At 46.6% G+C, this 11,466-nt stretch overlaps 1 protein-coding gene across 1 annotated transcript in view; it reads left to right on the top strand.

Moving 5' to 3' along the window:
- LOC138248852 (immunoglobulin superfamily member 3-like) overlaps positions 1-10,173 on the top strand; it is a 98,814-nt gene extending 88,641 nt beyond the window's left edge. Inside the window, exon 10 of the mRNA XM_069202805.1 lies at positions 8,240-10,173. Coding sequence (XP_069058906.1) covers positions 8,240-8,502 — 263 coding nt within the window. The 3' untranslated portion in view covers positions 8,503-10,173. The remainder of the gene's footprint in view (positions 1-8,239) is intronic.
- The last annotated feature ends 1,293 nt before the right edge of the window (positions 10,174-11,466 follow it).

Genomic DNA, 11,466 nt, shown 5'->3' on the forward strand with positions numbered 1-11,466 from the left:
AAGCAAAAGAGTCTTAAATCCTTTAGAAAACATTGTTAGCGTGCAAAAGTACCTGGGTATCGTCAAAATAAAGCAGCACAGGTGAGTGTGCGTTGGCAGAGGCCAGTGATGCGTCGATATCTCACTCGCAAGCAAGAGCGTGAGTCGTTCCTCCTCCGGTCAGGTTGGCGTGCGTCATTTCTTCTCTCCCTCAAGAGAGCGATGTATCAATCCGGATGGGCACCTCGGGTCCGGGCAGGCTTTGTGTTGATTTTCTGCGCCCAGAGATGTTGTGTCAAAATCCGGTTGCACAGTGTCAAGAAACCGCACTGCGTGGGGGCTTGCGTCGTTAGCAGCTGCTGCAGGTATTGCACGTCGTTTCTCCAGCCACGTTGCGTCGATCTCCCAGCCCCGTTGCAGGTGAAGCATCAATTTTAGACGTGAGGCCGGCGGCGCGTCATTTTTCAGCCGCAATGCGGGTGGTGCGTCGAAAGTTCCCCCACACGGCGGTCTCTGCGTGGATTCTGTCCTTTTTTGTCTAGTTGCACCTTTCAAGGGCCCAGAGACAGGCTAGGGCATCACTTGGCAGGCAGAACTCTCAGCAGAAAGCCCAAGTGCTGGCAGAGAGAAGTCTTTGTTATCCCTGAGACTTCAACAACAGGAGGCAAGCTCATTTCAAGCCCTTGGAGATTCTTCACCAGTGGGAAGTCACACAAAAGTCAGTCTTTGTCCTCTCTCAGGCAGAAGCAGCTACTGCAGGCCAACCCAGCAAAGCACAGTTGTAGGAAAGTACCATCTTGCCTGGCATGTTACCCCCATATTTCACTGTATATATGTTGTTTTAGTCTATGTGTCACTGGGACCCTGCCAGGCAGGGCCCCAGTGCTCATAAGTATGTGCCCTGCATGTGTTCCCTATGTGATGCGTAACTGTCTCACTGAGGCTCTGCTAACCAGAACCTCAGTGGTTATGTTCTCTCTTTACTTTAAAATTTGTCACTAACAGGCTAGTGACTAAATTTACCAATTCACATTGGCACACTGGTACACCCATATAATTCCCTAGTATATGGTACTGAGGTACTCAGGATATTGGGGTTCCAGGAGATCCCTATGGGCTGCAGCATTTCTTTTGCCACCCATAGGGAGCTCTGACAATTCTTACACAGTCCTGCCAGTGCAGCCTGCGTGAAATAACGCCTGCATTATTTCTCAGCCATTTACCACTGCACTTAAGTAACTTATAAGTCACCTATATGTCTAGCCTTCACCTGGTGAAGGTTGGGTGCAAAGTTACTTAGTGTGTGGGCACCCTGGCACTTGCCAAGGTGTCCCCACATCGTTCAGGGCAAATTACCCGGACTTTGTGAGTGCGGGGACACCATTACACGCGTGCACTATACATAGGTCACTACCTATGTGTAGCGTCACAATGGTAACTCCGAACATGGCCATGTAACATGTCTAAGATCATGGAATTGTTCCCCCAATGCCATTCTGGCATTCGGGGACAATTCCATGATCCCCCGGGTCTCTAGCACAGAACCCGGGTACTGCCAAACTGCCTTTCCCGGGGTTTCACTGCAGCTGCTGCTGCTGCCAACCCCTCAGACAGGTTTCTGCCCTCCTGGGGTCCCGCCAGGCCTGGCCCCGGAAGGCAGAACAAAGGATTTCCTCTGAGAGAGGGTGTTACACCCTCTCCCTTTGGAAATAGGTGTCAGGGCTGGGGAGGAGTAGCCTCCCCCAGCCTCTGGAAATGCTTTCATAGGCATGGATGGTGCCCATTTCTGCATAAGCCAGTCTACACCAGTTCAGGATCCCCCAGCCCTGCTCTGGCGCGAAACTGGACAAAGGAAAGGGGAGTGACCACTCCCCTGACCTGCACCTCCCAGGGGAGGTGCCCAGAGCTCCTCCACCATGCCCCAGACCTCTGCCATCTTGAATTCAGAGGTGTGCTGGCACACTGGACTGCTCTGAGTGGCCAGGGCAAGCAGGTGACGTCAGAGACTCCTTCTGACAGGCTCTTACCTTTCTTACTAGCCTATCCTCCTTCCTAGGTAGCCAAACCTCCTTTTCTGGCTATTTAGGGTCTCTGCTTTGGGGAATTCTTCAGATACCGAATGCAAGAGTTCACCAGAGTTCCTCTGCATTTCCCTCTTCATCTTCTGCCAAAGGATCGACCACTGACTGCTCTGGACACCTTCAAAACCGCAATAAAGTAGCAAAGACGACTACTGCAACCTTGTATTGCTTCATCCTGCCGGCTTTCTCACCTGTTTCCTGGTGGTGCATGCTCTGGGGGCAGCCTGCCTCCTTCTTGCACCAGGAGCTCTGAAGAAATCTCCCGTGGGTCGACGGAATCTTCCCCCTGTAACCGCAGGCAACAAAAGACTGCATCACCAGTCCTCTGGGTCCCCTCTCAGCACGACGAGCGTGGTCCCTGGAACTCAGCAACTCTGTCCAAGTGACTCCCACAGTCCAGTGACTCTTCAGTCCAAGTTTGGTGGAGGGAAGTCCTTGCCTCCCCACACTAGACTGCATTGTTGGGTACCGCGTGATTTGCAGCTACTCCGGCTCCTGTGCACTCTTCCAGGATTTCCTTTGTGCACAACCAAGCCTGGGTCCCCAACACTCTAACCGGCATTGCACAACCTTCTGAGTTGTCCTCCAGCGTCGTGGGACTCCCTTTTCTGACTTCGGGTGGACTCTGGTTCACTCCTCTTTTAAGTGTCTGTTCCAGTACTTCTGCGGGTGCTGCCTGCTTCTATGAGAGCTCCCTGACTTGCTGGGCGCCCCCTCTGTCTCCTCTTCCATGTGGCGACATTCTGGTCCCTCCTGGGCCACAGCAGTATCCAAAAACCCTACTCGCCACCCTTGCAGCTAGCAAGGCTTGTTTGTGGTCTTTCTGCGTGGGAACACCTCTGTAAGCTTTTTCACGGCGTGTGACATCCATCCTCCAAAGGGGAAGTTCCTAGTCCTCTTCGTTCTTGCAGAATCCACAGCTTCTACCATCCAGTGGCAGCTTTTTTGCACCCTCAGCTGGCATTTCCTGGGCATCTGCCCAATCTCGACTTTATCGCAACTCTTGGACTTGGTCCCCGTGTTCCACAGGTACTCTCATCCGGAAATCCACTTTGGTTGCTTTGCTGGTGTTGGTCTTCCTTGCAGAATTCCCCTATCACAACTTCTGTGCTCTCTGGGGAATATAGGTGCACTTTACACCTACTTTTCAGGGTCTTGGGGTGGGCTATTTTTCTAACCCTCACTGTTTTCTTACAGTCCCAGCGACCCTCTACAAGCTCACATAGGTTTGGGGTCCATACGTTATTCGCATTCCACTTTTGGAGTATATGGTTTGTGTTGCCTCTATACCTATGTGCTCCTATTGCAATCTACTGTAACTTTACATTGCTTGCATTACTTCCTTTTGCTATTACTGCATATTTTGGTATTGTGTACATATATCTTGTGTATATTTGGCATCCTCATACTGAGGGTACTCACTGAGATACTTTTGGCATATTGTCATAAAAATAAAGTACCTTTATTTTTAGTATATCTGTGTATTGTGTTTTCTTATGATATTGTGCATATGACACCAGTGGTATAGTAGGAGCTTTGCATGTCTCCTAGTTCAGCCTAAGGTGCTCTGCTATAGCTACCTTCTATCAGCCTAAGCTGCTAGAAACACCTCTTCTACACTAATAAGGGATAACTGGACCTGGTACAGAGTGTAAGTACCCCTTGGTACCCACTACAAGCCAGGCCAGCCTCCTACAGCTACCGGCTGCCATGAGAAGGCAGGCTCATCTGCCCATCGGCTCCTGGTCATGACTCATGATAATTAGTCGTCACTCTTTCAAGATTTTGGTTGGATAAAATAATTACTCGTAAACTTGCAAGAGCATGGCGTGGGATCTCCAGTCACAGTTTCTAGAGAGAAATTCTGTTTCTGTCCCTTTGTCCTTCACTTAAAACAACCAACCACGACTCCTGTTCTACTGAATTTAAGAGTTTTTCACAAAGGTAGCACTCTTCCTTGGACCACAGCCACACAGTTCCCATTTTGTACTTTGTTTTATGGACCCTTTGAGATCCACTTGTTGAGCTTAGATCCCCAAATATAACCTTGTGATCTACCAACACCCTTTGGGCTGTGGTTTCCTACATTAAGAGTGATAAGTGGATGTTGGTCCTTCAGATACAACGTGGCCAAACTCTGGAATTCCCTCCCTTTCACTTTGCCAACAGCCAACTTGGAACTTCCATTCCAAAAACGACAAAAAACTTAGCTTTTTGACAGTTTCCCTATCTAGAGCTCGTCGGCCAGCCTGTGTCGCACCACTAGAGCTTGGATGACTACAGGTAGCTATGCGCTCTACAAATGACACGTAGATAGACATAGATCAATAGTGTGGGCAAATCTTTGTTTTGTCCTAAGTGACAAAAGAATCTCGTTCTCTCCTTGTTTGTCTCAAGGTGTTTTCCACAACCTCCAGTCATGTACTTATTTTCCAGATAGCAACAGCACCTAGATATTCTGGTGCCTAACTAGAAGCGCCAAGTGAGGCTCCGTAGCTTGTAAATTCCCTTCACTTGGCCCAGCACCTACCTGAGAGACAGCAAACTCATGGGGTCTCTAGAAAGCCATGCACCCTTGAATCGGTTCTGAGGCTCTGGCACATATGCCAGAGGAGACTGCCAGCTGAGTATCTGTCTATGAGGAAACAAGGGCTCTTGGTATCGTCGTTCTTCCTAGCGCTCCCTTGAATCCTCCCCAGAGCCACGACACACGTCAGTCTATGAGGACAGAGGGTTTCCAGTCTCAGTGTTCTTCCTGGTGCTCTCCTGTCATATAAAGTCTCATTGGGCCCAGAGATCTGGGTTCAGATAAAGGGCCTGATTTAGATCTCGGCAGAGGGAATACTGCATCACAAACATGACGAATATCCCGCCCGACGTATTACGATCCGCATTGGATATAATAGGATCATAATACGGTGTCAATTTTAATGCACCTTTTTGTCCAATCCCTCACTCTTGAACTCACTCCCAGCAAATTTATCAAAAAGATCTCTGGAAAATAGCCCTCTAGCAGGGCCTGTCAGGCATTGCAGCGCTGGCCTGACGCGAAGCATTGCCCAGTTATGAAGCATGTCACCTGATGGTGAGTGAGGGCTACTGTTCCTAGTAATCAAATGCTTGCAGGGACCATGAGACTCCTGCCCTAGTAGGTAGCGTGGAACCTCATCTTTCCAAACTGTGCATCTCGTTTGTTGAATGTACACATGATAAGTGCTCCACTAGTGAAGCCACCACATAAAAGGACGACACCCAAGTAAAGTGTGAATCTTCACAGCATAGAGCACATCAAAAGAAATCCACTGGTGACACCACCATGAGGGAGACAAAGAAACACAAGCAAAGCTTGAGGTGCTTCCTGGCATAGGGCTTGTGAAAAGAGATCCATTAGTGACACCACCCCATGGGAGACGAAGAAACACAGGGAAATCTTGAGATCTCTCCAGGCATGGGCCACCTGAAAAGAGATCCAGTGGAAACGTCACAGTATGCACATGGTATATGGTATTTCTACAGTGTGTACCTAGCCAAGGTAGAGAACTGCCTTGAGAAGGACGAAGACACACAAACAAAGTTTGAGCTCCTTCTTGGCATACGCCATGTGAAACGAGATCCATTAGTCACGCCACCACGTACGGGTCGAAGTAATACAAAGAAGACTTGCGGTCCTTCGTGGCATATGGAACATCAAAAGAGATCCATGACATCACAACCTGAGAGATGAAGTCATTGAAGTAACGTTTGGATGCTGCCAGTTATGGAGCACATCAGAAGAGATCCATTTGTGACACCACCACGTGAGAGCTGAAGACTCACAAGCAACAATTGGGTGTCTCCTGGCATTGGGTACCTCAAAAGTGATCCGTTAGTGACACCACCTTGTGAGTGGCAAAGACACACAGTAACTATTGAGGTCTTTCTTGACATAGAGTACATCAAAAGAGATCCCTTAATAACACCACCACTTGATAGACGAAGAAACACAAGGAACATTTGAAGTCCTTCCTGTCAGAGGGCCATCAAAAGGGAACCAGCTGCTAAATGCCGTATTGTTGGAGAGCAGAGTTATTTTAAGTAAAAGACCCACAATAATGTTGGGGAGCTCAGTGCTGCAAGAGGTGGGAATCCCTTCTTATGCATCAAGCCCCGCTCCCACAGGCCTCCGTTGTAGGGCCACGCACTGCTGTCAATCAGCTCACGACCGAACAGCGCATGTGCAAGCCCTACTGTGCTCCACCAGACTTCACCACGCAATGTTACCAGACTGTGCGAGTGAAACTGCTCCGGCCGACCCTGGTTCTCCATTATTTGTCTGCAGGTCCAAGGATTGCATGATTAGGTGATGTGTTGTCTCTGTTCTGTGGTGAAAGCAAGTCAGCTGCATATCACTAATGTAGCGTCTGGAAGCTCTCTGTACTGTCTCTGCAGACCTCCTTAGCTGCAGAATTCTCTCGTTTATGTGGGTTCCTAAACCTCTCCAACACTCTCCTAGCAGTACGGTCAAGAGATGGGAACCTTTGAAAGCTCTGCATCACTCTCACAGCAGGACTGCAAGCAGATGGGGACCTCTTAAGGCTCCCCAACACTCTCCTAGCAGAATTGCAAACAGGTGGGGCCTCTTAAAGCTCCCCACCACTCTCCTAGCAGCACTGTGAACAGATGTGGACCTGTTAAAGTTTCCCACCTCTCTCATAGCAGCACTGTGAGTGAAGAAATGGGGACCTCTTAATTCTTCCCATCACTCTCCTAGCATCACTGTGAACAGATAGGGGCCCCCTAAACTTCTTCACCACTCTCCTAGCACTACTGTGGATATATGGGGAACTCCTAAAGGTCCCAACCTCTCTCCTATCAGTACTGCGAACAAATGGGGACCTCTTAAACCTCCCCACCACTCTCCTAGCAGCACTGCACATAGAAGAGGACCTCTTAAAGCTTTCCACGTCCCTCCTAGCAGTACTGTGAATAGATAGGGAGCTATTAAAGCTCTCCACCTCCCTCCTAGCAGTACTTTGAACATATGGTGACCTCTTAAAGCTCTCCACCACTCTCCTAGCAGAACTGCACACAGATGGGGGCCTCTTAAAGCTCCCCACCACTCTCCTAGCAGTACTGTGAATAGATGGGAACCTCTTAACGCTCCCCACTACTCTCCTAGCAGCACTGCGAACAGATATGGACCTCTTAAAGCTCCTTTGCCACTGAGTAGACTGATATGAGCCACCTAAATATCTCCTGTACCGTCCTGGCCCCCAACTAAAGAGATCTGGACCTCTTGAAGATCTCCTCTAAAGAGATGTTCTCTGCTACTCTCTTGGGCAGGTCTTCAGTAACATACTATTAAAGTCAGTTTGTGAATGGCTCCCATGGATTTATGAATTGCACTTTGTAGTAGTTAAGTAGTACTACTCTAGTATTACTTTATGTACCACAAAATGCATTTTGTGAATCAATCCCTAGATGTTGCCATCGGAACCGAGGTAGTGGAGACATGTAAGTCTACACTTGGGGCCTGATTTAGAGTTTGTCGGACGGGTTATCCTGTCACAAACGTGATGGATATCCCGTCCACCGTATTACGATTCCCATAGGATATGATGGAATCGCAATACGGCGGACGGATATATCCGTCGCGTTTGTGACAGAGTAACTCCATCCGCCAAACTCTAAATCAGGCCCTTAGTGTAAACCTGTGCTTGGACATGACAATTAGTGAAAAAGTGTAGATTTACACCCAGGTGCAGGAGTAGATATAAGCATGAGTACATTTACACATGTAAATTTACCTTTTTGAATAGACCCCATTATGTTGAACTGCAGCTGACGCCCTTCCGTTGACTCCATCAATATTCTGTGCACTAATTCAACGTGCCAGTTCCCTGGTACCTGTCCATACGCACACTTCATTGTGACTCCTGGAGTCCGGGCGGCACCCCTCCTCTAAGTAGCTGCTCCCTCAGATATAATGCTGACAACATATTACAACCAGACCAGGTTTAAGACTCTGTCCAGATGCTAATTGTAGCAGCGACAGCTCCATAAGGATAATTCATGAACCACATGGTCAGTGTTAGATTTTAGGAATTATCAGTTAGGGTATTGTCAGACTGTTTTTGAAAAGTACAGAGTTGATCAGATCAGAATTTTCATGCAATTCAATTTCCTTTTTGTTCCTACAGAGACGACCATCTCCTCCTCCTCAGTCTGCTCCTCAGCCTTCCCAGTCACCTACATCCTGATCTTCGCCATCATCATAGTGGTCCTTCTGGTCATCATCACCGTGGTCCTGTGGATGAAATTAAGGCGATCTGACCATCAGCGTTTTAATCTGAAAGGAAAGAATCTGTGGATGGCTCCGGGTGAGCCGGTCCGGTCCATCGGTGTCCGGTCGAAGAGTGACGATGATGGAGGAGAAGAAGAAGAAGGAAAAAGTGTCTTCTGATCAACCTCATGTGTTGGCAGCTTGTTTGAAAACTTTTAGTAGTGGGCACACCAGAGGAATCCACTGTGGAGCCTGTTCAGAGCCAAAGCAAGACCTTAGCCAGGGACACTTTCCCATGTTACACTTGCTATAGATGCATTTTCAAAATGTTGGCAGTACTGAGTCCAGTGGTTCATGTGGGATGCACTCACAGTTAGAAAAGTATGTGTCCTATCTACCTCAAGTCTGTTGGCTCTTTTAATGACAAACCCATCTTTGTTCTGGTTCTTTTTCGACACAGCCCCTGGCCTAGACATGTATCGGCTTTTAGGGATGCTTAATACGACAAGGTGTAAGGGAGAATATGAGATGGGAGGGTGCCTGGGTACAAACAGACCCACAAGGGCACTGGGCTCCTGCACGTTATGGCACATATTGGTCATGTTGGTGTACACAACTGGAGTCCACGGTAGTGCCCACTCACTTAACTGTGTCCAGGAGAGCACAAGTTTTATTAACATAAAATGTGTGTACCAATCTCATTTTTGGATCTATCTGGTTCCCGGTAACTATGTATCGTATGGGATTTATTACCCCGCAGACAGGATATCCGTCTCCGTTGTGACAGAGTAACTCGTCGCCAAAATCTAAATCAGGCCCATAGTTGGCTAAGTGATCTGCCAAAGCCAAACACACAGCCAAACTATTCCAAATTTGAAAAAAGAAAAATATTGTTAAAGTAATAAAATTCCTCCTTTTAATTTGTTGTTCCCACAGTTCTGGTATCCATTAGATATTTTTCACCACAAAGTGCATACTTAAGCAAGATAATTCAGAAGCAAAACCAGAAATATTACATTTTCAGGACTGAATAGTTTAGCTTAATTAATTTGCACTATATTCTTTTCTCTCAAATAAACATTTTGGCAAGCATTAGTTTTAGGTTTTAAACTCTGAGTAGGTAAATATGGAGGTGAATGAAGTCTGATATATGAGTTTTGGCAACACCAAGGCTGAATACCTCTGCCAGTGAACCCAACTCCTGACACTGGAGTCTTCACAAGCTAATACACCCAGGCCTGATATGTATTGGAACCTACTTACAGGTGCCCTTGTCACGTGTGACTCCTTCAGCCAGTACTAGCTTTTTAGTCAACACCAGTTTGTATTCTTGGATTCATAATGTCACTTTTCAGTTTCTTAAGAATATTCCTGAATGTTCCAAGAAACAAAAGCCAGTTCTGCATGTGATTTTCCCTACAGGGCACTGTTTTAAATGCCAGACCACGTCGGATTTCTTGGTGGTTCATGTCTGTAAATGTTCTGATATGTTTTAGGTCCCTACTATATGATCCGAGACCCCAGCACAGACATCTCCTGTGGCTTTAATGGTGATATCCTGTGCTGATCCACCTGTAAGAAACTCAGATGATTGGCTAGGAAGAAGACTGGAGTCAGTAGGAAACAACGAATAGTTATGTCCAAACCTGATCACAGACCCCGGAAGTACCTAGGAGGGATAGCTTCTGGTGTAGCTATTACCCCCAGATCCTGCAGCACTTTTTCTCACAATGGGAGGTGAACTACCTGGGACAGGAAGCAGTTTAGAATTATGTAAAGGAATACAGGAGGGAGAACGGGATTAAGGGGTACCATTTGTTAACAAATAAAGTATTACTTCTCTTAGATACATTCACTTTGTCAAATTAACTATCTTTCAATTCTATAATTGATACTCATTTTAACTTCCAAGTTCTTCTCTTTTCGAGGGTGGACAATGGAAAAACAGTTTTTGTCAGTCTCCCGGATATTCCAGATCTTAGTCTTACGGCTTTAAAATGTTTATTTCATGCCACAGTTTCTTTGGTGATGGGTACTGAAAGGTCTCTAATCTCTCCACTGGCTTCTCTTAAATGCTCCTGTTCAGGGTTTGTTTTCCTCCCGCTAGCCCTGAGTAGGCCAGATGATAGCTCAGAGACACTGGACTGCTGGTGGCATCAGGACAACGTGGGGTAACTCTAGGCTGTCTTCCAATACTCCTTCCGGGTGGACATAATCCCAAGCAGATCCTGGTTTGTGGAATGCCTGTCCCCTGTTCAGTGTTTACTACCTCCATCTTTTGGAATCTCATAAAGTGTTAAAACTCACTTTGTCAGACCCAACCAGAGCGCTTGTGCGGCATGGACGTCATTTAGGGGGCACTGATAACGCGTCCAGCCCTTATAAATTACCTGTACCTGGACACGTTGGAGGTCGGTGAACCTTTTAGCCAAGTTGGGCTCTCCTCATCCTTGAATAGTCGGGTTATTTAAATCAATAATCAATAACTGTTGTACGCGATAGCCAATACTCGATTAGTGGATCAAAATAACACTTCAGGGATCAATGACAGTTGATATTTCGACGTACCATGACCTTTCAGTCAAGAATAACCACACCGGTTTATTCAAAGTTAGTAAATTTATTTCTCTATATTAACAAAGCTAATACAATGTATATAAGTCTCAAAACCAAATGATATATGTATACGAACATTACTAGCTGTCCATAGCGGCGGAAGAAACGCAATCTACGAAATATCTGAATGATAGTACATTCAGGTATGGCAATACAAATCACTAATATAAGCAACTGAATTTGACTAATTTCATACATCGGTCAGCATGACAAGATTTCAATTCAACATGGGGCATCAAGTTCATACCTCGACTAACCTCTAATTAGCATTGGCATGTGGGGCTTCATGCAAAACGAATTTAGTCAACACAAATTTGGAAAACTTCTAGCTTGGGCCCTATCAAAATAGCAGTTGGTACCTAAAAGGAAAAACACAATGCATAATACAATTATCCTTTCATATTTACCAAATACAATCAGCATTCAAGAAAAGTCTTCGTCCTTCAGGTACCGGTTTGATCAGCATGGGGCAGAGTTTCAAAAGGGCAAAGTTGAGGGCAGCAAGGTAAGTAGGGCAAAATTACTGCA

This window comes from Pleurodeles waltl, chromosome 8, assembly GCF_031143425.1.
Source record: "Pleurodeles waltl isolate 20211129_DDA chromosome 8, aPleWal1.hap1.20221129, whole genome shotgun sequence".
NCBI lineage: Eukaryota > Metazoa > Chordata > Amphibia > Caudata > Salamandridae > Pleurodeles > Pleurodeles waltl.